General features: G+C 62.8%; 1 protein-coding gene across 1 annotated transcript; it reads left to right on the forward strand.

Annotated features, from left to right (window-relative positions):
- Positions 1 to 24,350, forward strand: MYO15B (myosin XVB). The gene is made up of 57 exons (XM_045986283.1): positions 1 to 11; positions 83 to 215; positions 286 to 399; positions 525 to 791; positions 1,716 to 1,841; positions 2,046 to 2,219; positions 2,593 to 2,718; positions 4,068 to 4,145; positions 4,379 to 4,494; positions 4,582 to 4,627; positions 4,785 to 4,909; positions 5,292 to 5,409; positions 5,683 to 5,852; positions 8,490 to 8,855; positions 8,968 to 8,992; positions 9,047 to 9,220; positions 9,502 to 9,559; positions 9,766 to 9,896; positions 10,814 to 10,909; positions 11,033 to 11,268; positions 11,351 to 11,529; positions 11,707 to 11,779; positions 12,198 to 12,359; positions 12,606 to 12,703; positions 12,806 to 12,882; positions 13,009 to 13,093; positions 13,295 to 13,393; positions 13,512 to 13,627; positions 13,726 to 13,911; positions 14,148 to 14,226; positions 14,368 to 14,457; positions 14,580 to 14,805; positions 14,884 to 14,974; positions 15,089 to 15,296; positions 15,756 to 15,868; positions 16,101 to 16,160; positions 16,698 to 16,773; positions 16,903 to 17,021; positions 17,238 to 17,356; positions 17,438 to 17,579; positions 17,824 to 17,935; positions 18,047 to 18,213; positions 18,597 to 18,724; positions 18,891 to 18,954; positions 19,046 to 19,118; positions 19,731 to 19,807; positions 21,241 to 21,317; positions 21,408 to 21,523; positions 21,616 to 21,710; positions 21,821 to 21,898; positions 22,022 to 22,118; positions 22,290 to 22,432; positions 22,565 to 22,680; positions 23,017 to 23,150; positions 23,328 to 23,461; positions 23,576 to 23,716; positions 23,887 to 24,350. Exons 1-57 carry the CDS (start codon positions 1 to 3, stop codon positions 23,944 to 23,946), a joined length of 6,900 nt encoding a protein of 2,299 aa, XP_045842239.1. The 3' UTR covers positions 23,947 to 24,350.
- Positions 24,351 to 24,440: the final 90 nt, after the last annotated feature.

Below are 24,440 nucleotides of genomic sequence, written 5' to 3' on the forward strand. Positions count from 1 at the left end.
ATGCCCGTCGTGTAGGTGAGAAAACAGGCCGGGATCATCTCTGCCACTGCGGGTTCTGCTAAGCTGCCCCCCGCCCCCCAAGAGGCAGACCTGCGCTAACGGAGCAGCTCGTGTGTACCCGGCACCGTGGGAATCGCCTTCTGTATGTTTCCCGGTTCTGTTCCGGGCGTCGTTTCCCCTTCAACGAGGCAGTGGAGGGGCACCTGGGTGGCTCAGTCAGTGAAGCGTGTGGGATACAGTGGGTCCACAGCAGGCCTCTCCCCGCCCCCTCCCTTCTCTGTCCAGCGGGAGTCCCAGGAGGTGGCTGCCGTGTCCAGCTGGGCCGAGATCCACGCAGCAGCCCAGCTGTTGCTGGTGCCGCCCGAGCGCCTGGAGGGGGCTGTCACCCGGAGGGTCACGGTGAGCGCTGGGCTCCCAGGGGGTGGGTCCCACTCCCCCGCCCCCTCCACCCCCCCTGTCCCCGCAGGTTTGACATGGGCCTCAGGCCTGTTGTTCCACGTGTTCCTACGTCCTCTGCCCTGCAGGAGACCCCGTATGGCTGGGTCTGCAGGCCTCTGCCGGTGGAGAGCGCCGTTGATGCCAGGTGGCCCCAGGGGCGGGAGGGAGCCGTGGCCAGGCCTGGCACTCTGGCACACGGGCTCACCCAGCCTGCCCACAGGGACGCCCTGGCCAAGGCCTTGTATTCCCGGCTTTTCACCTGGCTCCTGGAGAGGAGCAACGCGCGGCTGGCCGCTCCTGGGGAGGGAGAGCACGTGGACACCATCACTGTCGTGGACGTCTACGGCTTTGAGGTTGGCCCTTGGGACAGGGCCCGGGACAGGATGCCCACCGCATCCTGGTCATTTGTGGGGTCAGCGCTTCCTGAGGGGGCGCTCGTGAGCCCTTGCCCGGCTAGCCCTGAGTCGGCACACGGGCTGCAGCTGTAGCCTTTCGGCCCCGCTCTGTCCAGCCCCGACATCGCCTCTGGAGAGTTCTGTCCTGCTCGGCTTTGCAGAGTGTCACAGGAGCCTCTAAGGTGGCGGAAGACAAAGGCCCTAGGATCAGCCCTCAGCCTCCCCTCCCATGCCCCAAGAGGAGCAGGAAAAAGGACAGTGCCCTGAATGGCCTGAGTTTTCATAAGCCCTTCACCCCTTTCTAGAAGATCCCACCTTCTCAGGGCAGGGAGAAGGGGGCTAGAGCAAGAGAAGGTGGCCTCCACCCTCGTTCCCGGGTGGACACTGTTCAGTGCCCCTTGCTCTCTCCTTCCCAGCATGCCCTTGGTGACTATGCCCTCTTGGGGGTGGGCGACTGTAGATGACTGTGGCAAGTGTGTGTTCTAGAGCGAGCCAAAGCTCTCTGTACAAAGCCGTATGGAGTGCGGGCTCTGCCGGGCTTGCGAGGAACATGTGGGGGGCCGCAGAGAAAGGAACCTATAATCCCTACAGGAAGAATGCTGGAAGGCTTCTCGGAGGCAGTGGCCTGGAGCCCTGCTTATGAGGATGTGGGATTCCAATAGCCAGCAAGCCACTAGGTCGCAGGAACAGACGCCTTCCGACCACAGGATGGCTGTGACCAGAGGCCTGAAGGCTCACAGTCGTGCTGAGGCAGAGGGAGGGATGCTGGCTGAGGGGGCCTTCGGACTTGGCCCTGTCAGCCCCAGGGCACCACTCCTCCTGAGTTCCAGGAGGGGAGGGTGCAGGCCCCCTCCACCAGCCTGTGTCCCCGCAACTGTGCAGGTGCCCATGTCCCTGCCTCTGTGCCCCCAGGCCCTGCGGGTGAACGGGCTGGAGCAGCTGTGCAATAACCTCGCCAGCGAGCGCCTGCAGCGCTTCTCCAGCCGGCTGCTGTGGGCGCAGGAAGAGGTACGGGGTGCTGGCCCGGGAGGGGGCTGGGGGCGCCCAGGCCTTCCAGACCAGGGGCCATCCTTGGGAAATGGAGGGTGCTGAACTGAGAGCTCTGCCCCAAAGCCCCCTGCCCCACCATCTCAGCCCTCCCGGGCCTCATTTTACTCATCTGGACAATGGGAGGCCATCCCTGCTCCGGCTCCAGGGAGCTCCCCCACGCAGGTGGGTGTGCTCTGGACCTGGCCCCGCGCTGGCTGTTCCCAGGAGGCCTGTCGGCGGGAGCTGCTGGCCTGGGTGCCCGTTACCCAGCCTGTGTGGGACACCTGTCTGGACCTCCTCGTAGACCAGCCCCACAGCCTGCTGAGGCTCCTGGATGCCCAGACGTGGCTGCCCCAGGTGAGCCCCGAGTGGTGGGGGCCCTGGTGGCCAGTCCGGGGCCCACAGGCCCTCTGAGAGGAGCCACAGGTGATGGGGGCCAGAAGCCCTGCCCGTAGTCTCTCTGTACGGCTTGGGTTCAAATCCTGTCTCTGGGTGATCCTAACCTCTCTGGGGTTCCTCGGGTCCTTGCTGCGGAAGGGGCAGGGTGGTGGGAACGGCACACATGTAGGGCTGGTGGGGGTCCCTGGGGCCTCCAGCTAGTAGGGAGCAAGCCTCAGGGCCGTGGCACCCCTATTCCACAAATACTTCTGGATCATCCTGGAGGGATGCGCGGTCCGGACTGGGGCGCCTCGTGCTCAAAGGCCTGAGGGAAGCTCGTCCCTCTTACCAGGCCACAGACCACACCTTCCTTCAGAAGTGTCATTGCCTCCACGGCGGTCACCCCTGCTACTCCAAGCCCCAGCTGCCCCTTCCTGTCTTCACTGTGAGGCATTACGCTGGGACTGTCACCTACCAGGTACCAGGGGGAATCAGGGACGGACTCCGGGGTGAGTCCGTGAGGGTGATGTGGCGGGGGGGGCCCCTCCCCAGAGCTGACTCACCTGACCGCTAAAAGGAGTAAGTGAAGGGAGGACCCTCCCAGGGCTTGACCGAGTGTTTCTACCTACGCCCTTGGCCCTGCACAGTCCCCAGCATGATTTAGTGCCTTAGTGCGTTCTGGTCGCACGAGCCTCAGGACCAGCAGGGGTGGGGCATACTCGTGGGACTTGACTCTGTAACCTCCGGGTGTCTGCTTCTCCTCCTGAGCCTTCGTTTTCCCATCTGTAGAATGGGAATGGGAATCTGTCCTATAACACTGTTGTGAGGATTAAATGCGGTAATGGGGAAGTGGTCAGGCAGGTGCCTGGCACATAGTAGGTACTCACTGAAGGGACTTGCCTTACCCCCTTCAGAGTTTCACAGGTGACGGCACACCTACCCGGGAAGTTGACTGCTGAGGGGCGGGGTAAAGGGTAGGACCATATGGCTAGTTTGAGGTAGGGCAAGTCCAGTAAGGCTTCTTGGAGGAGGTGACCTGTTTTGGTACACAGATCAGCTATACCTCTGCTCCCCCCTCAGAAAACTCTAATCATGTCTAAAAAAGCCACACACACAAGGAGTCTGAATAAAGAAAACCACAAAACTATATGGAAGCTCACAAAAGGAAATCTTTTTTAAGACTTTTATTTATTTGAGAAAGAGTGAGAGAGAGCATGAGCTGGGGCAGAGACAGCAGGAGGGAAGCAGGCTCCCCACTGAGCAAGGAACCCATTGCAGGGCTCGATCCCAGGACCCCGAGGTCATGACCTGAGCCGAAGGCAGACGCTTAACCCACTGAGTCACCCAGGTGCCCCAAGAAAACTTTTTTTTTTTTTAAGTAATCTCTACACCCAACATGGGGCTGCAACCCTGAGATCAAGAGTCACATGTGTTCGCCTAAGCCAGCCAGGCGCCCCACAAAAGTTTAAATTTTGATGAAATCCAGTCTATTTTTTTCTTCAGTTGCCTACGCTTTGGGTATCCTATTCAGGAAAATTGTTGCCAAGTCCAACCTCACCGAGCTTTCTTCCTACATTTTCTTCTAAGAGTTTTAGAGTTCCAGGCCTTAAATTTAGGTCTTTGATCCATTCATTTTGGGTTAATTTTTATATCTGATTAAGATAAGAGTCCAACTTCATTCGTTTGCATGGGGATTTCCTGTTTTCCCCAGAGCCGTTAGTTGACAGACAAAGGTGGCCCTTTATTTAGCCCAGCGGGGAGAGGCTGGATTATGCCCCCAGCCCAGCCTTCTCTCTTCCTCTCCACTCCCCACATTGTCTCTGGCAGGTTCACAAGTTTGTAAACAGAAACCGGGACCATCTTGACCCCGCCGCGGTGGCAATGCTTGCCCAGAGCCAGCTCCAGGTGCCCCTGCCAGCCCCCTCGGAGCCCTCACCCCTCCACACTGTGTCCCCCACCTTCTGCCCTGGATGCTCTTGCCCCAAGGGGTAGCCTCTGTACCTCGGACCACGGGCTGAGCCTTCGGGGGTCTGGATGCTGGGGACTGGCCCACAACTAGCTCCCCCGGGTTGGGGACGCAGGCCGGGCTGCGGACAGGCTTGGGAAGCAAGCCAGCTCGGCCCCCTCTCGCCCCACAGCTGGTGGGCAGCCTGTTCCGGGAAGCAGAGTCCCAGGCCACGGCTGGGCCGGGGAAGCCCACACTGGCCTCTCGCTTCCAGCATTCCCTGGAGGACCTCCTAGCCCGGCTGGGCAGGTGAGACAGTGCCGCCCATATGAGACCCCCAGGGACTCGGGGGCTGCTCTGTGCCCGTATGACCCACCCCCCCCCTTCCTCTGTCAGGAGCCATGTCTATTTCATTCAGTGCCTCAACCCCAACCCGGGAAAGGTGAGCTTCCCCCCCCCCCCCGCCCCCTGCCTGCCCTGCACCTGGCCCCAGAGACTGCCCGTCTACCTGCCCTGCCCTGCTCAGCAGCTCCCCCTGGCCCCCCACAGCTTTAAGCCTCCCCACTCCAGCTCTCACTGGCTCTGTTCCGTGGCCACAGCTTCCGAGCCTCTTTGATGTGGGACACGTGGCAGAGCAGCTGTACCAGGCGGGCATCCTGGAGGCAGTGCGTACCCGCAGCGCCAACTTCCCCGTGCGCCTGCCCTTCCAGGCCTTCCTGGCCAGGTAGGGTCCCAGGATGGAGGCAGCCAAGGGCCTGGACACAGGACCCATAAGGACGGCCCCCTGGAGTGTCTGGCAGACCTGGGGTTCCTTCAGGGTGGAAGTGGACCCTCTTTCCTTGGGGCCCTGAGCCCGGCCTCCACCCGCCTCCTCTCACTGCGCTCTCTGCTCTCCCTCTGTCCCTCTGTCCTTCCCTATCCGTGACCCCCCTCCCTGCCCATGTCTCCACCTGCCCCCTGCCATTCAGCAAAGCTCAGCTGGGGTCTGGCACGTAGTAGGTGCGTTGCAAATCGTTGAATGACTTAGGGGCTGGGGGATCGGACAAGCATGGAGGGAGGTCCTCGCTGTGCTTGTTCTGACCTCAGTTTCCCCCTCCTCGGGCCAGGTTCAGGGCCCTGGAGACGGAGGCGCAGGGAGAGTCCTCTGACCGTGTGAGGTGTGACGCCATCCTGAGTCAGGTGCTGGGGGCCGAGTCAGCCCTCTGTCACCTCGGAGCCACCCAGGTGTGTGTGTGTGTGTGTGTGTGTGAGTGTGTATGTGTGTGTGAGTGTGTGCGCATGTCCATGGCTGGAAAGGGAGAGGAGCTTTCCAAAACACACTCAGGAATGGGTGGTCCTTCTGGGTGGTGAGGCGTTGGAGTGGGCCTGGGTGGCAGGTGTCCCGGGCTCCCCGCAAGGATCAGTTGTCCTGCTGGAAGGAAGCAGGCCAAGGCCTCAGGGCAAGAGCAGGCCGGCCTTCGGGACCCCCAGCCCGGGCGCCCTCACCTCTGCCCCCAGGTTCTGCTGCGGGAGCCCGGCTGGCAGCAGCTGGAGCAGCACCGGGCCCAGCGACGCTCCCAGGCCCTGCTTGCCCTGCACGGCAGCCTGCGCACCTGCATCTCCCGTCAGCGCCTCAGCCGCCTCCTCCTGCCGCGGATGCAGGCTCGCGTGCGAGGGCTCCAGGCCAGGTCTGCAGGGGTGGGTGAGACGGGGGGGCTCCTGCAGGTGATGGGGCAGAGTGTGGGAGGGGTGGGGCCTCGAGAACATCTACCTGCCCTGGGGCCCTCCTGTCAGCATCCCTGTGCAGCCTCTGCTTGAATACCCCGAGTGACAAGAAGCTCACTACCTGCTCGGGCCACCGGCACCTGCAGTCTGGACTCCTTGAGCATATTCTAGTCTGTTCTCCACTCTGCCCCAAGAATGATCTTTTAAAAGCGTGAATCAGTCTGTGTGAGATCCCGCCTATCTCTCCAGCCTCTAGGCCAGAATTTTATACTCCAGGCTCTTTGGACTTCTTGGGTCTAAGGACTGGCCTCTCCCTTCTCATAATTAACTCCCATTCACCTTTACAGCTTGATGGGAAAGTCTGTGCTCATTGAACAACAGCTGCGGGTTGACCTTCTCCATTACCCTGGGCCCAGCTGGTGACCGCCAGGGATGGAGGGAGGGATGGTGCCTTCCAGGCACACTGGGGGGGATCCGGTGTGACAGCAAACCAGCCACCAGTCACCCCCAAGGTAGCAGTAAAGCACTGAGGACAAAGTGAGGGCAGTGCCCTGGACCCCAGGGGAGACTTCCAAGACCACGCCCCCACCGCCACTCTCTATTTCCAAAATGTCATCACCAGCTGACCCTCGATCCCTCACACAGTCCTTCCCAGCTCGCCTTTCCTCCAGCCCCAGGAACCTCCCATCCACTTTCTGTCCCTACGGACTGGCCTAGTCCGGATGGCCCAAGCGAGTTGACTCATGCCATATTTCCTTTCTCGTCTGGCTCACTGCGCCAAGTGGAATGTTCACGAGGTTCGTCTGCGTGGTAGCAGGTGGCCAGGCTTCGCTCCTACTTGCCCCGAGTGCGCAGACCACACCCGTCAGCGGTCATTAGGACCGCTTCTACTTTCTGGTGCTCGTGAGTGAGGTTGCTGGGAACACGAGCGGTGTCTGCTCAAGTCTCTGCTTCCGGCTCTTCGGGGTCTTTACCTAGGAGTGGAGTTGCGGGGTCATACGGTGATTCTGTGTTTGGTGTTTTAAGGGGTTACGCTCCCAGGAGCATGTTTCAGGGTTCCGATTTCTCTACAACTTTGCTAGTACTTATTTTCCACTTAAAAAAAAAAAAGATTCATTTATGACAGAGAGAAAGAGAGCATCAGCAGAGGGGGAGGGAGAAGGGGAAACAGAGCCTCTGCTGAGCCGGGGGCCCCATGCAGGGCTCAATCCCAGGACCCTGAGATCAGGACCTGAGCCGAAGGCAGAGGCTGAACCCACTAAGCCACCCCGGTGCCTTTATTTTCTACTTTTTGACACTGGCCATCCTCGTGGGCACAAAGCAGTACCGCATCGCGGCTTTGATTCGCGTCTCTCTGATGACTAACAAGGTTGAGCGTCTTCTCATGTTTCTCGGCTTGTTGTGGATCATCGTGGAGAAATGTCCAGTCGAGTCCTCGGTCTGCCTTTTATCATGTAGCTTGTCTTGTTGTTGGACTGTGGGAGTTCCTTCTACATCCTAGATATCAAACTTTTTTTTTTAAGATTTTATTTATTTATTTGACAGACAGAGATCACAAGCAGGCACAGAGGCAGGCAGAGAGAGAGAGGAGGAAGCAGGCTCCCTGCTGAGCAGAGAGCCTGATGCGGGACTCGATCCCAGGACCCTGAGATCATGACCCGAGCTGAAGGCAGAGGCTTCAACCCACTGAGCCACCCAGGCACCCTAAAACTCTTATCAAATACATGATTTGCAAGCGTTCTCCCATTCTGTGGGTTGTCTTTTGATGCTCTTGGTGGTGTCCTTTAACAAAATATGTACATTTATTATTATTTTTTAAGTGAACTCTAACCCCAACTTGAGGCTTGAACTCATGACCCCGAGATGCTCTACCGACTGAGCCAGCCGACTGCCTCAAAGCTGTTCATTGATTTTTTTTTAATTTTTTTTTTTAATATTTTATTTATTTGACAGAGAGAGATCACAAGTAGGCAGAGAGGCAGGCAGAGAGAGAGGAGGAAGCAGCCTCCCCGCTGAGCAGAGAGCCCGATGCGGGGCTCGATCCCAGGACCCTGGGAACATGACCTGAGCCGAAGGCAGAGGCCCTAACCCACTGAGCCACCCAGGTGCCCCTGTTCATTGATTTTTTAATTTAATCCTGCCCACGACTCCTTCACTAAGGAGCGTCGTCTTCTCTCTGGACAGTTCTCAAGGACACGATCGCCTCCGTGATCTCTTATTAGATTTCCAGTGATAGCACTTGTTTCGTTTTTTTAGAAATTCCGCTTCTCAAGTAAAAATAGGTGAGACTCTTCTCAACATGTGGGCTGATTGATTTCATCTTGTGGTGGGGCAGGGGTTATGTGGATCCTGAGAGGCCAAGGGACTTACCCACGACGTGAGGCCGGGGATCAGCTCTGCTGCCTGAGACCGTCATCCCTGGTGCCGAACACCTTCTCAATGTACTAGTTCTTTCAGGGTGTCCTGTCCTTCCCCCATGGCTTCTACTAAGCACCTAGGACCCCGTCGGCCCGGAGTCCGTGCATTTGTGTCTCAGCTTAGAAGTTTCGAGTACCGGGTCTGGGCTTGAGCTCCTCCCCAACCCCCTTCCCGGCCTCCAGGAAGCGGTACCTCCGACGGCGGGCGGCTCTAGGACAGCTGAGCACCATCCTGCTGGTGGCCCGGCCCCTGCTCCGGAGGCGACAGAGATCACAGGTGAGTGTCTGGAGTCAGGCAGCCTTGCTGGCGTCCAGGAGTCCTGGCCCGAGCGCACGAGGACCGGGACTCAGAGACCCCGGCCGCCCCAGCAATTCCCACTTCCCTGCTGCCTGGCCAGGGGAGGCCAGGGCCTTGGGAGGTCACTTCCGTCATCCCTGCCCCCCCCCAGAGTCTGACTGTCCCCTGCCTGTCTGGGGTGTCTTCCCTTCATCCCCTCCAGACCTTCCTCAGGGCTGGGCTGCTTCCCGCTTTGGCCTGATGACTCCAGGGCGAGGGCCATAAAGCGGCTCAAAGGTCAGTGCCCACACACGGCTCCCCTCTTCGGCCGCTCCCTGGCTGGACTTTGTCCCCTGGGACCATTTCTTCCTGCCTCCTCCCCAGCGCCCTGGCAGATGGGCAGTGGCTGGTGAGGGCTCCGAAGGGCTGGCGACAGGCAGCCGACCCCTCTGGGTCCGGCTAGTTTCTCGACTGGGGGCCAGAGGGGGCCGCCGGACCGTTGAGGCAGGGAGGAGTTGCCAGGAGGCTCCCAGAGACCCCCTCACCGGGGCACCAGCTCCCTCTGCTTCTCTTCCAGCAGCTTGGGCATCGGCGTGGCCAGCTCGGCGGCCCGGCCTCCAGGACAGCACCAGCCATGGTAGGTGGCCTGGAAGCTCGAGGGTGTCTGCTGGGTGATGCGCCTCCTGGGACCCGCACGGCTTGTGGAAGAGGGTGGGGTCCCCGGTGTGCATCCCTTGAGTCCCCCAAGAAGAGGCCTGGGCCACCCTTGGTCTCCCTCTGACGGCTCTTGCGGTCCTATTTGTGTCCAGGATCAGAATCCTTGGTCTTTGGAGAGATTCGTGGTCCTGGGGGTGAGGAGGGACACTGGGTCCCTGTACCCTTTCCTTCAGTACTTGGTCGATCATTCCTCTCTGCCAGGAGCTGGGGCGCTTGGAGATCCCGGCTGAGGTGGCCGTCTTGCTGAAGACCGCAGAAGGTGAGTGTTGGTTCGTGTCCCTCTTACACGACCCCTCCCTCCCTCCCTCCCTCCAGTCTCTCTGCTGTGGTCCCTCCCGGCGATGCTCTGGGCTCCCGTGAGCTCCCTCGGCCCAGGACTGGGGGTGGATGATGAGGGGCGGGGGCGGTCCATTGCCAGCCTCCTTACCTCGGCCTTGCTGGGCTGCCTCTCGGTGCTACCCCCAGGCCATCACCACGCCTTGGACGGGAGCATCACCGAGTCCATGCCCCCTGAAGTTCCTGCCCGGACCAGCCTGAGCCTCCCGCCCGACATCGACCACTTCCCGTTCTCCAGCTTCATCTCCACTAACTTTCAGGTGGGCCCCCAAACCATGGCTCTTCCTGGCAGATTTCCGTGGCTCCCCCGGACATTAGCCCTGCCGGCAGAAGCTGTGCCTGTTCCCTCTTCCACTGCACCCACCGTCTCCCATCATGGGGGCGACGGGTGCAGTCCCCCCGTTTGGAGAATACCCACTGAAGCGAAGCATCTCGCTCTCGGGAGTGACTCAGCTCCGTGATGCCGCGCCTGTGTTACACCTGTGGCTCGTCCTGCCGTTGAAGTCGTGTCTTTACAGTGTGTGTAACGATAAGGCAAATGTCCAGGCTGCCGTGTTGGGTACAAAAGCAGGATTCCAAACCGGACAACAGAGTATGATCCCGGCTTTGTTAGAAGCAACAATAGGTGTGGGAGGGTGATGGATGTATCTGCGTAGAAAGCAAGACTGGAGGGGCCCCGGGTGGCTCAGTTGGTTAACCGTCTGTGTTTGGCTCAGGTCCTGATCCCAGGGTCGTGGGATGGAGCCCTGCATCCGGCTCCCTGCTCAGCGGGGAGCCTGCTTCTCCCTCTCCCTACCACTCCCCCTGCTCGTGCGTGCACGCGCTCTCTCTCTCTGTCAAATGAACAAATTAAATCTTTAAAAAGAAAAAACAAAGCAAGACTGGAAAGAGAGGCTAAAATGTCAACTGCGATCATGACTGGCAGGAAAACAGTAATGGATTTTTAAATTCTTTATCCTTCTCCATGTTTTCTGAGTTTTCTATACGCATGGGCATCAGTTTTCTAATCAGGAAGAGCCACGGAGATGCGTCCCTACCTATGGTGGTTTTCCTCGCCAGCCCCGCTCTGTCTCCCAGGGCGCAGGCTCCCCTGGGCTTCGCTGGGGCTTCTCCCGCAGGTCGGCACAGACCGGCCAGACTGGCATGTGCTCAGACATTGTCACTTTCGTCCTTGCAGGAGCCGGCCCTGCCCAGCCCCGGGCAGCTGCTGGCGGAGCCCCTGACCCGGCTGCATGGGGAGAACCCGCAGCACGCGCTGGATATCAACAAGGTGGTGAGTGACACGGTGGGGAGGGGACAGGGTCGGCTGGACCCTGGCTCCTGGGGTCCGGCTGAGCGTGGGGGGCAGGGGGGCACGCCCTGGCACGTCCTGCCTCTCCTTGCTATGTGTCTGCAGATGCTGCGGCTTCTGGGGGATGGGTCCCTGCTGCCCTGGCAGGAGCGGAGCATGGGCGAGTACCTGGTGCGGCAGGGCCAGCGCCGGCCGGGGCTGCGGGATGAGATCTTCAGCCAGCTTGTGGCCCAGATCTGGCACAACCCAGACGAGCAGCAGACCCAGCGCAGCTGGGCCCTCATGGCCATCCTGCTCAGCGCCTTTCCCCCCATGGCCCCCCTGCAGAAGCCTCTGCTGAAGTAAGGCGCCTGCTTTGCGGGGCCCAGGGGGTGGGATCGGCGGACCGCCCACCCCCACTGCAGCCCTGTGCTGTCCCCACAGATTTGTGTCCGACCAGGCCCCCAGGGGCATGGCAGCGTTGTGCCAGCACAAGCTGCTGGGGGCCCTGGAGCAGGCGCACCTGGCCCCTGGGACGGCACGGGCGCACCCCCCCACCCAGCTCGAGTGGACGGCTGGCCGGCGGCGGGGCCGCATGGCTCTGGACATCTTTACCTTCAATGGTGATGCTCCCCTTCTGCTTGGGCCTCTCCCTTCCTGCCTCAGCCCTCCGCTGGCGCCCGCCGGACCCTGATCACAGGGTCCTGTCCTGCTCCGGGAGCCCCCATGGGGACAGCAACCCCTTCCCATTGGAAGGACCTGCTGCCCCTCACTCCGGCTCCCACCGCCTGTCCCTGTAGAGGAGTGCTACTCTGCCGAGGTGGAGTCCTGGACCACGGGGGAGCAGTTTGCCGGGTGGATTCTGCAGAGCAGGTACGGGGCCCTGGGCTGGGGAGTGTGGCCAACACTGTCCCCTTCTCATCCTCCCTGCCCACTCTCCTGTCAGGGGCCTCCTGCAAACCCAGGGCCAAAGCCTGCTCCCCAAGGACACTGGCAGGGAGTGGGGGCGTGGAGGGGTAAGTGGGCAGGAGCCAGACCAGACCGTAGGTTCAGGACAGGGAGCAAGAGTAGAGGTTATATCCGTGGTCCGGATTCTAACGAAACAGGTCGATAAGTGAGCACATCAGACCCGATGTGGAAGCAGAAGGTTGTGAGGGGCGAAGAGAGGAGAGTTGTCTGAGGAAACCAGTTCCCAGGTTCTGCCCTTTCCCCAGCGGCCTCCCCTTGGGGACCCTCGGGGTGGCCCTCTTCCTGGCTGATCACTCCCTGCAGCGCCCCTCTTCCCTCCCAGAGGACTGGAGCTGCCCCCCCGTGGCTGGTCCGTGTCACTGCACTCCGGGGACTCCTGGCAGGATTTGGTTGGCTGTGACTTCGTGCTGGACCTCATCGGCCAGACTGAGGACCTGGGGGACCCAGTCAGTCCCCACAGCTACCCCATTGCCCCCCGTGGCTTGTAGGTGCCGGCCCAGCATCCCTGTCCCAGCCTGTTCCTATTTCTGTCTGTCATAGGTGACCCCCCGAGCCACCCTATCACCCCCCGGGGTTCAGAGGACCTGCTACAGGCCCAGCACCCCGCACGTACCTTACCTGCTCCCACACCATGGCAATGACCCCCCACATCACCTTCTTTCCCTTGCCTCAGCCCGGACACCACCCCCATCCAAGGCACCCCCTTAGCTGGGCCCACTGTCTCCTGCAGGGACGAGGACATCCCCCCTGCCCCTGGCATCCAGGCGCCCTCACTGCCGGGTCCACCTCCAGGGCCAGCCCTCGGACTACCCAGCAGGAGCCAGTCAGGTAAGGCCAGAACGGGCACAGTGAGGTTGCCCGTGCGATGGGAATGGGGATGCCGGATGCCCCATACACCAGCGGGGCACTAACCCTCCTCTGGCCCCACAGGGGAGTCTCAGAACTCAGGGAACCTGGATGGCTTCCTGGACCACCTCTTCCAGCCAGTCCTCTCTCCGGGCCACAGGGCAAGTGTTCCGCACACACACCTGACCCCGTCCCTGCCCCTAACCCCCGGGGTTTCCGCCGCCTCTCCCATCTTTCCCGGGGCTCCAGGTCTGACTCTTTGGCCTGAGGTTCCTTGGTTCCTTCAGGATCTGGAGCAAGCCTGGGCTCTGAGCAGCCGCATGAAGGGAGGAGGCGCCATGGGGCCCATGCAGCAAGGCAGCTACCCCATGGGTGAGTGCGGGGCCCAGCCTCCGTCCAGGGTCTCCCCAGCCCCGCAGCATGGGCAAGCACTGCCAGGGACCTCCAGGCAACCGGGGTCAGAGCTCCAGCCAGCACCCTGGGGGCCCGTCCTCTTCTTGTTGCTGGAGGGCTGGAGGTAGGGGGGCTGTGGGCCCAGATAAGGATTGACCCAGGAGGACCCTGTTCCCTCAGTTTACCCAGGGATGATGCAGATGCCTGGATACCAGCCGGCCATGATGCCTGCCCCTGTGCCCATGATGCCAGCAATGGGCGCAGTCCCTGCCATGCCAGGTAAGGCCAGGTGGCAGGTCCCCTCTCAGGTAGGAGTTGGAGGAAGGGAGGTCCTGCCCCCGGAGGGGGCAGCGGGCGGGGGCCATGTGCAAGCGGGGCACGTGTACGCCATCTGCAGCCATGGTGATGCCGCCGCAGCCGCCGCCGGCACCGCAGCCCCTGCTTCCCAGTGTGGACCCGAGGCAGCTGGCCGCCCAGCAGCAGAGCTTCATCAACCAGCAGGCGCTCCTCCTGGTGAGGGTGGGCAGGGCCCTCAGAGCGCCTCGCGGGGCCAGGTCTGCGGGGCCCAGCCCGACCAGCTCTTCCTGGGCCCGCCGCCCCTCCCTCCTCAGGCCCAGCAGATGACCACCCAGGCCATGACCTTGTCGCTGGAGCAGCAGACACAGCGGCACCGGCGCCAGGCTCAGCCTCGGGCCCAGGCCCCTGGAGCTGCTTCCCCGACCTCACCCCCACCCGTCGCCCCCAAGCCCAAGAAGCCCCTGGCCCTGCAGCGGGAGCCGGAGCAAGAGCTGGAATCGGTGAGTGCCAGTCTGGAGGGCGAGGAGCCGAGGCCGGGCAGGTGGCAGGCAGGGTCTGGGATGGAGACGGCAGGTTCCAGGGCCGAGCGGCCACGAGTCCCCACAGAAGCAGGAAGATGAGGAAAAGATGCCTGGGGTCCGAGCCCCAGCGATGGGGTCGGGGAGTGGAGGGGATGCTGGGGGAGGGGCAACTCGGCTGGCGGGGCTGCCCCTTCACTTCCCCTTCCTGCCCTCAGGAGACCTCCCAGGAGCCCCAAGAGAAGCCTCAGCGGCCCAAGAGCTTCAAGCAGAAACAGGACTATTTCCAGAAGATGGGTGAGGGTGCTCGGGGTGGTCGGGTTTCCACACAGGCCGGGCCGCGTGGGGCACACTGTCCTCCCCTGGGTCCGTGTCGCCCATCTCGGAGCCCACTGGGCGCAGCAGGGAGAGTAATTGGGCCACCTGGGGCACGTACAGGGCAGCAGCAGATCACGGTGAAGACAGCGAAGCCTCCACCCAAGGTGCAGATCCCCCAGGACGAGGAGCAGGACGAGGAGAAACCGAGAGGTGGGGGGGCCGTGGGGGAGGGCCATGGGGGGGCGTGGGGGGACCATGGTGGGGGGCATGGGGGAGGGCCGGGCCCTGTGGGACTGGACGGGGTCTCATGTGTTTCTCCTCCTTCTGGTCAGCGCCCTCGCCCCCTCCTCCCCCCGTAGTGAAGAGTCCCCCAGCACAAGGTAGGGCCAAAGCTGCGCAAGAGGTGGAGGCCAAGCCCGTGGCCCGGGGGGCAGAGCCCAGTGGTCGCCCCGCGCCAGCGCCCCACCAGCGGGCCGAGCCGAGCCGGGAGATCCGGAACATTATCCGCATGTACCAGAGCCGCCCAGGCCCCGTGCCCATGCCCGTGCAGCCAACCAGGTGGGCCTTGGGGGCGACTGGGGCTGCCCCCTCCCCGGGGAGTCACCCTGGGGACTCAGGGCCTCTTCCTTCTCCCAGGAAGCCCCCGAAAAACTTCCTGAAGAAAAACAACCCCAAGGACGAGGCCCTGGCTAAGTTGGGGATCAGTGATGCCCACGCACCTGCGCCGGTGAGGCCCCAGCCCGTCCAGCCATGGCTTCTCCCCTCGGGGGTCCAGGGCTCTCTGGGGTGAATTTGGCCTTCACCCTAGACTCAGCTGCATACATGCTTTGTCCCTCCCCAGATGCCGTCCCCCAGCCCGGGGAAGGGCCCCGCACCAGCCGTGGCCCCTCGACCCAAGTTCCCACCACAGTTCAGGCCCTCCAGCCCCATCAAGGACAGCCAGGGTCTCTCCGGCCAGACTGCACCGGCCGCCCAGTCACCCTCACCTCCGCCGGCACCCCCACTGCCTCCGCCTGAGGAGCCAGACAGCCCTTCAGCCAGGCCCCGCAGTAAGGAACCTTCTGTCCCTCTCTGGTGGGCTTCACTGGGGTGGGGCAGGGTTTCCAGAAGCCTCTCGGTGTGCAACGTATAAGGTCAGGTGCTCAGGGCTCCGGACTTTGGAGCCATGGGCAAGGAGCCCCAGCTTCCGCGTTCCTGTCCCAGGCAGGGCCCAGGTAACGCTGGGGCCCATGTGGCTTTGAGGGCCTGCCCTGGGGTATTGTCCTCGGTGCATCCTGGCAGCTCTAGACTTAGTGGCCCTGCTGACGTGGTCAAGGACAGCAGGGAAAGTCCGAGGGCTGGAAATGGAGGCTGGAGATGGGATGTGGGCAGGAGGGAGGCAGCAAAGGTCCAGCGGGCAGAGCCCTCACGGGGCCCTAGGGAGGGGGACTGTCTTCTGTCCCCCGTGTCCCTGTCATTCTGGCTCTGGCAGCTCCTCGCTGAAGCCCTTTGACTCCTCCCTCTGCCAGGCTGGATGGAGCCCATGGAGGACCAGGGAGTCTCCACCCAGCTGCTCGTGCCCTCCGGCAGCGTGTGCTTCTCCTACCTCAACCCGTCCTGGAGGTTGTTCCTACGCAAGGAGGTGGGCATGAGGCTGGGGCCGCAGCCGGGCCTCTCCCTGGGCTGAGGAGGGGCGGCAGGCTGCAGGTGGGACCCCAGCATCACCCCCCCCACACACACGGGGGCTGCCTCCCCACGACCCGCCTCATCAGGCCTGAGTTTCTGTCCGGGGCTGGGAGGCAGGGCTGGGAGGTGGGCGGGGGGAGGGCAGGGCACTGTCCCCATCTCTTCTCCTTGTCCCTGCTCTCCCACAGGTGTTCTATCCCCGGGAGAACTTCAGCCACCCCTACTGCCTCGGGCTCCTCTGTGAGCAGGTGAGAGCCTGGCCCACCTGCCCCAGGGACAGACACGCAGCACCGGCCCCCGGGCCAGGTTACAGCGGTGCGAGGGGCACACAGCTGGCACTCAGAGGGCGGGCGCGGGCTCTCAAGCCCTGCCTTCATTTACTCCGTCCTCAGCACATCCCTGAGAGTAAGGACCATTACTGGCCGGCAGTGAAGGGTTCAAAACAAAGCATACACTGTCCCCAACACAGGCCCTGGCACACAGCAGACGCTCCTGGATGCTCCCGGGGCCCTGCCTCTTGCCCCACATCCTGTATCCGTCTCCCCCCGACCCCCCTCCAGGTTCTGTTCCTTCAGGGAACTGATCTCACCTGACCCAGGAGCAGCAGCCCGCTAGTGCGGGTCACGGGAAGCGAGCGGGAGGGGGGGTGGCCCCGGGCTCAGGGGCCCCACATTCCCCCCGCTCCACCCGTGCCCTTGGGGCTCTCCAGCCTCTCCACGTGTGGCTGCCTCCGCGGTGAGCTCTGGCGCAGGGATCTGGGGGTGACCACTTGGCTCTGCCCCCAGATCCTGAAGGACACCTTTGCCGAGTCCTGCATCCGGATATCCCATGAGGAACGGAGCAAAATGAAAGAGCTGCTGGGTAGGGTCCGGGGACCCGGGAGTCAGGGGCTGAAGTGCTGGGACTAGGTCTGTCCGTCTGGAGGGAGCGAACCCTGGGCATCCCCCGTGGCGGAGCCTGAAGACAGTCGGGGATCGTTCCTGCCTGCAGGAGACCTGGAGGTCGGCCTGGAGTCGCTCAGCACCACCGAGGACAGTGTCAAGAAGCGCATCGTGGTGGCCGCTAGGGACAAGTGGGCCAATTACTTCTCCCGAATTTTCCCTGTCTCGGTCAGTGAGGCTGGACGTAGGGCTGGGGACGTCAGCTCCCCAGGCTGGATCCCAGCTCGCTTGGCGTGGGCCTTTGTGGCAGGGACGAGAGCTGGGGCGGGGTGGCCCCCATGGAAGGACGAAGAGCAGCACCGGCCCTGAGGAGCCCCAGGGCGTCTTGGATGGTGGTGGGGACCAGGAGCCTGTCTTTGACGCAGCCACCTTCCTTCGGGGCAGGGCGAGAGTGGCAGTGACGTGCAGCTGCTGGGCGTGTCCCACCGGGGGCTGAGACTGCTCAAGATGACCAAAGGCCCCGGCCTCCACCCGAGCCAGCTGAAGACTCTGTGCTCATACAGGTGAACCTGGGCGGGGGGCTGGCGGGGGCGCCGGGCGGGGACTAGCCGGCTCTCAGCTCATGCCTCTCGGCTTGTGCATAGCTTTGCTGAGCTGCTGGGCGTGGAGTGCCCGGGCCGCTCCACCCTGGAGCTGACCCTGAAGAGCGAGCAGTTGGTCCTGCACACAGCCCGAGCGAGCGCCATCAAGGCCATGATCGAGCTGTTCCTGAGTGAGCTCAAGAAGGCAAGTGCAGGCCGGGCAGGGGGGCTGGGGGACAGCGGGGCTGGGGGCTGGGGGCTGAGTAGGGCGGCTATATCTGGTCTGGCTGGTCTCGGGGCTGACAGCCAAGCTCCATCAAGCCGCCAGGGGCGGGACTGGGTGTTCAGGCCAGGTCCCTGGAACTGTGGAGGGCCGGGTGGGGAGGGAGGCCAACGGGGGGAGCGGGCAGGTCGGCTTCCCGGCCTGCTCACCCTCCTCCCGCCGGCAGGACTCCGGCTACGTCATCGCCCTGCAAAGCTACATCACAGATGACCACAGCCTCCTCAGCTTCCACCGTGGGGACCTCATCAAGCTGTTGCCAGTAGCCACGCTGGAGCCCGGTATCCCCGGGGGCGGGCAGGGCAGCTGGCACGGGGAGGGCAGCACACGGCAGAGCCGTGGGGGGGCCGAGGGGCCAGGTGGGTGAGACGCTGTCCTTGGGTGCCCTCCAGGCTGGCAGTTTGGCTCCAGCGGGGGCCGTTCCGGACTCTTTCCTGCCGACATAGTTCAGCCGGCTGCCGCCCCAGACTCTTCCTTCTCACCAGAGAGGAGTGGCCGGCGCAAGAGTTGGCTGCAGCCCCGAGAGCCGGGGCTGGCTCAGTGGGAGAGGGCAGCGGAGGTGAGGAAGACGGGAGAGGCGGACACGAAGCCTAACTAGGAGTCGAGGACGGAAAGGGCTCGGTTGCGCCTGAGCAGCCAGGACCACCTGCTCCCTGGCGGGCAGCGCTTGGCCTGATGCGGCCCTCTCCAGATGTCTGTCTCCCCCGCAAGAGTGTGAGCCCCCTGTGGGCAGGGGCTGGGCGGTGCGCCCTTCCCTCCCAGCGCTTCCTTCAGCGCTGCCCTAGAAGAACGCTCAATAAATGCCTCTGGACGTCCCTGGCTTCTGGTGGTGTGCTCTGCCTGCTCCTCTCGGCTCGGGCGGGGCGGGGGCCTGGGCGGGGCGGGGGCGCTCCGGACAGGCCAGCGGGCCCTCGGGTGGCATGAGGTCTCCTGTGCTCTCAGCACGATGCCCGCCCCCGGAGCCAAGCCCACAGCGATGACTCGGCAGCCTACATCTCTCTGTCCGAGGACTCCCGCAACTACACCATGCAGGAATTTGCCCTGTACTACTTCCGGAAGCCCCAGACCTTGTGAGTGCCCTGGGCCCACCCTTCTGCCTGGCTGTCCTCAGTCTCCCTAAAGCGGCCCTCCTGCTCTGAGCCGCCAGGCCCGTGCTCTTAGCACCCTCCCTACGCAACCGGTGATGGGGGCGGGAGGGCTGAGCAAGCAGGGCTGTCCTTCCTTCTGACCCCTCAGGCCAGACCATACCCACGGAGATGCTAAGGAGGAGGCCATGGCTAGCCTGGTGCAGTACACCAAGGTGAGGGGGACAGGTGGGGAAGTCGGGCCAGTGGACCTGCCTTCTGGCCTCTACGGACCCCAGACTCAAAACCCAGTCTCTTTGGCCACAGGCTCCCATACAAGAATCGCTTATCAGCCTCAGCGATGAGGACGCCAACAGGCAGGCTGTGGCAATCTTCCAGAGTGAGTGACCATAGCATCCTGGTCCCCATGTCTGTGATGCCTCGGACCTGGGCGCCAGGTCACCTTCTGTCCTTGTCAACTCAGGGAAGCTCACCGGTGGTTGCAGAACCCCCCATAGGCCTCACCTATTTCTACTCACTCCCAAGGGGTGGTGGGTTGCATGGAGTCTGGGCTGGAAGGCAGGGCTCTGTCCAGCTGGCTACATGCTGTGTGTAGCCACAGGTGGCCACGGAACCCTTCTCTGAGCCCTGTTTCCTCTTCCGTAAAGCGGACACTGCTCTGCTCTGCCTGGCTCACGTGCATTTTGGGGAGCAAGGCATGAGATGACAGGGAAAGGGGCGCCTGGGTGGCTCAGCGGGTTAAAGCCTCTGCCTTCAGCTCAGGTCATGATCCCGGGGTGCTGGGATCGAGCCCCGCATCGGGCTCTCTGCTTGGCTGGGAGCCTGCTTCCTCCTCTCTCTCTGCCTGCCTCTCTGCCTACTTGTAATCTCTATCTGTCAAATAAATAAATCTTTAAAAAAAAAAAAAAAGATGACAGGGAAAGCTCTGTCTAGGGACAGCATAGGCCAAAACCAGGCCCCCAACCCAGCTCACCAAGCTTCTCATCTGCAGCTCTGATGCAGTTCATGGGGGACCTGTCTAAGCCCCGGGGCAAGAATGAGATCGAGCTCCTTTACGAACTGCTGAGGGTAAGCAAGAGCTTGTGTGCTGAAAGCTTTGGGGAGACTGTGTGTGCCTTGAGGGTCTGTTCCTGTCTTCCTGCCTGGGCCTGAGTGGCTTCCCCCTTCCCTTAGCCCCTAGTCCTTCAGATCATCCAAAAGTATTTATTGAGCACCTATTACATGCTGGGGGCACGGCAGTGAACCAAGCAGGCTCAGTCCCCACAAGGCTTACAAGCTAGAGAGAGGAGACTTCTGGTAAACCACGACGCAATGTATTCAAGAGTAAAAGGTGCTACGGAGACCGATGCAGCAGGGAAGGGGCTGCTAGAATGCTGAAGCTTGGTGACAAGGCGACCCTGGAGTGGAGATGTGAGGGAAGCTGGGGGGAGAGGCATGTGTGCATTGGGGGCATCACCTGCAGGCAGAGGGGGGCAGGGGTGACAATCCTGGTGACGGTGGGCCTTAGCACCAGCAAGGCCAGCATGGCCGGTGCGCCCCGTGAGTCAGGCCAGGGTGGAGGATGACGCTGGAGAGAGTCGGCAGGTCCAGGTCACGGCAGGCCGTCGTAGGTTCCTGTTGGGACTCTGATTTCTCAAGAGACGTAGGCACTCCAGGGGGTTTGCAGAGAGACTGGCTTACCTTTTCAGGGGGCGCGGTTTGCCACCCCTCCCAGGGGGAGGTAAGTGCCAGAGGACGTTATTGGAACGACCACAGGTGAGGGATGGTGCGGGCCAGGCCCGGAGGTAGCAGCCGAGGGGCGAAGACTCAGACCAACAGAGTTTGCTATGAATTGTACGTGGGGTGTGACCGAGGGGCCAAAGATGTCACGGAGGCCTTGGCCGGAGTAAAGACCGTCTTCGATATGGGGGCTAGAGAGGAGCAGGTCTGGGTTGGTGCAGGAAACTCTTTTGGACATAGAAGTGTGCAGTCCAGACTTCCGGGGGGGGGGGGGGGGCTGGGTTCAAGGGAGAAGTCTGGGCTGGAGGTCAGCACTGGTGGTCATCAGCAGGTGCAACAGCTGAGATCAGCAGGGTGTGTAGACTGAGGCCCAAGGGCACTGAGGCCCTGGAGGTCAAGGAAATCAGGGGAGCCAGCAGAGAAGACAGGGCTGAACACAGCCCGTAAGCGGACGAAGACAGCGACTTAGAGTGACCCGTTGGACACAGCTGTATCCAAGACCGAGAGGTGGCCCCAGCCGTGGCTGTTAGTGGGATTTTTTTTTTTTTTTTAAGATTTTATTTGACAGACAGAGATCACAAGTAGGCAGGGAGGCAGGCAGAGAGAGAGGAGGAAGCAGGCACCCTGCAGGGCAGAGAGCCCGATGCGGGACTCGATCCCAGGACCCTGGGATCATGACCTGAGCCGAAGGCAGAGGCTTTAACCCACTGAGCCCCCAGGCGCCCGGGGGCTGCCTGACTTCAGCTCCCGCGTCACTCTGCCCCACTCCTCGGTCCCCACAGCTGTGCCGGGAGAACAAGAACCTCAGGGATGAGGCTTATTGCCAAGTCATCAAGCAGGTGACCAGACATCCTCAGCCGTGAGTACGCGGGGCTGGGGGAGTGGCGGAGGGCAGCCGGCGCAGGGGCCCGCTCTTGCCGGCCTGAAGCCCGCACTCTCCACCCTGCAGGGAACACTGTGTCCGCGGCTGGAGCTTCCTCAGCCTCCTGACCGGCTTCTTCCCCCCGTCAGCCACGCTGATGCCCTACGTGACCAAGTTTCTGCAGGACTCAGGCCCAAGCCAAGGTGCCTATGGGAGGGACTTCCAGGCTGGGGTCTCCGCAGCTTGGGGAGGGGTTTGGAGATGCCCGTGACCCCGGCCCGCTTCCCCTCTGCAGAGCTGGCCCGGAGAAGCCAAGAGCACCTCCAGCGCACAGTCAAATACGGGGGCCGCTCGCGGCTGCCCTCCCCGGGCGAAACTCAGGCTTTCCTGGTATGGCAGGGGTGGGAACAGGAGGTTGGGCGTTATGGGACTCCCTGGTGGGGACAGGGAGTCGGGGCCTCTGGCCACCGGTGGACTGACCCTACAACCTGCCCTGGCAGAAAGGGCAAGAAGTCCGCTCGCTTCTGATTCACCTGCCAGGGGGTATGGATTACCAAACCAGTATCCGGACTTTCACGGTGAGCATGGGGCCAGGGAAGAGGGGCTGGGGAGAGACAGGAAAGCTTGTGGCATCCGTCCTGGGCAGCCCCGCACCCTAGCCTCACAGCCCCACCGCGCACGGCCCTGTCAACGTGCCCCAGGTGGCAGCGGAGGTGCTGGAGGACCTGTGTCAGCAAATGGGCGTCACAGACCCCCAGGAAGTGCAGGAATTTGCCCTCTTCCTCATCAAAAGGGAAGGTGAGCCCCTCGCCTGGGGAGGAGGGGGGGCAGGTTGGATTCCAGGCGGCAGCTTACCTACCGGCTGTATGCCTACGAGTGGGGCCGGTTTCCGGGCTGGGGCCGGCAGGACTGCGGGCAGGACTGGCCCCGGACGTCGGGGCGGGCTGTGGACCTGGGCTCCCCATTCAGGCGAGCTGGTGCGGCCCCTGTGGCCCCACGAGTACCTCAACAGCGTGGTGGATCAGGACGTGAGCCTGCACAGCCGGCGGCTCGGCTGGGAGACCCCGCTGCACTTCGAAAATCCCACGTACACCACCACCCACTACGTGCAGGTCCGCTGCCGTCCCCCCCCCACCCCCGGCCCCCACCAGCTGGTGGCTGGCCCCCGGGCTGCAGCTTAGAGCAAGCCCTGCCCGCGTAGGGGCCCTCCAGGCCTCCCTCCCCTCACTGCCGTCCCCCCTCAGGTGCTGCGGGACTACCTGAAGGGGAAGCTGCTGGTGACCCCCCAGGCCAGTGCTCAGCTCGCCAGGCTGGCCGCCCTGCAGCACTGCAGCAAGGCCCAAGGGGACCACCTGGCGGAGTGAGCGCTCACACGGCCCCCACCCCCTAGCAGCCCTGGTCCCTGCCGGTGCTGGGGCGCGCCTCAGCACATACTCCATGGGCCTCTCCTTCAGTTCCCCGTCCCCCACCCGGCCTTCCGGAGCCAAGGCCACTCGACGTGCACCCTCACGACCCTAACGTCATGGGCCTGGAGTTATAAGGCTATGTACACCTGACCTCCCCACCCCGAGCTCCTCGTAGGCAGGGCCGTGCCTCATTCGTAAGTCTGGATTCCCAGTCTCACGCACGGTAGCCCCTGCTCATTCATTTAGCGCCTGCTGTATACCCAGCCTTGAGCGACCACTCTGTGTCCTAGGCAAGACCTGCTGGACTACCTGCCAAAGCCGCTGCGGTCGCAAGTGAACGTGTCCACCATGAAGAACCTGGTGTACCAGGAGCTGAGGCAGCTGCGAGGCTGCAGCTCCTCAGAGGCCCAGATCAGCTTCATCGGTGGGTCTGGGGCCCCGGGGTCAGAGGGCCCGCGGCAAGGGCCCAGAAGGGAAGGTGTGGAGGGCCTGAGGAGGCCTCCCTACCTGCCCGGCCCAGCCCGCCCGACCTAGGGGCCCACTCGGGCAGGTGCCAGGGCGTGAACGGCCAGAACGCTTACCCCAGGCCCTCCGTTCCCAGAGGCTGCGAGCCACCTGCCCCTGTTCGGCTACACTGTCTATGTGGTGCTGCGGGTCAGTCAACTGGCCCTGCCTGGACCCAGCCTCCTGGGCCTGAACCGCCAGCATCTCATCCTCCTGGACCCCTTCAACCAGGTGGGCCGGGATCCTGCCCCTATGCTGGTCCGAGCGCCCCTGCGCCATTGTCCCATCCCCCATGGCGACCCCTCCCCGGAGAGAGGCCAAGCTCTGCTGTCTCTGCTGCCCCAGAAACCGTGCTGCTCCATCGCCCTGAAGGACCTACACCAGCTCCACCTGCTGAGCCCCCTGGAGAAGAAGGGGGCCCCTTGCCTGGAGCTCAACTACGGCTCCGCCGACAGCCCCCGGACCATCTGGTTTGAGCTGCCCAAAGTGAGTGGCTGGGGCCTCTGATGACACCCTGGCAAGGCGGGGGGCGCCTGACCCAGGCCCGGCATGCCCAGAGCCTGGCCCCACGCTCATGGCTCGGGGGTGCCGAGGCCCAGGGCAGAGGTGGGGGCACGCTGGGGGGCCCTGTCCTCACAGGCCTGTTCCCCGGGCAGGCCCAGGAGCTGAAGGACACCATCGCCTTCCTGAGGGACAGCAGCCTTGCTCCCAACTAGTGGCCGTCTCACCCAAGAGGACTGGGGGAGGGGAGGAGATGAGGAAGGGGCCCCTACCACGTCCCAGTCGGACTGGGAAGGTCTCCCTGGGTGCTGTCAGGCCATTTTGGTTGGGACTTCCCCACCTGGCTGTTCTGGAACCTGCCACAGCACAGCGCTGCAGGCCACCGTGGAGGCCGCGGGCTGGAGCTGCTCCAGTGGTGCCGACTGAGGAGGACAACACCAGGACCCCGGAGTGGGGGGCCGGAGTGGGGGCTGCAGGAACGGGCTTGCGCATCTAATGTGCCCAGGCTAGGCGAGGGGTATGTCCAGCCGGCCCCAGACCCGGGTCCAACATCAGCACGAACCGCCCAAGCCTAGGGGAAGCAAACAGTGAGAAAATAAAACTCCCAAGAGAAAAAGGCCGTGTTTTGTGGGCGTGTGCGTGTCAAATCCAACAGGACTTTATTTCTCTGCTAATTCTCTGTCCAGCCCAGCCTTCCTGACCAGAAGCT

Source organism: Meles meles, chromosome 18, assembly GCF_922984935.1.
Source record: "Meles meles chromosome 18, mMelMel3.1 paternal haplotype, whole genome shotgun sequence".
Lineage (NCBI taxonomy): Eukaryota > Metazoa > Chordata > Mammalia > Carnivora > Mustelidae > Meles > Meles meles.

Excerpts from the sequence above, each read along its gene's own strand:
- MYO15B (XM_045986283.1), top strand. Across the intron at positions 400-524 it reads CTGTCACCCGGAGGGTCACG|GAGACCCCGTATGGCTGGGT; the intron begins GTGAGCGCTGGG and ends TCTGCCCTGCAG. Across the intron at positions 15,297-15,755 it reads CCCTTCAGCCAGGCCCCGCA|GCTGGATGGAGCCCATGGAG; the intron begins GTAAGGAACCTT and ends TCCCTCTGCCAG.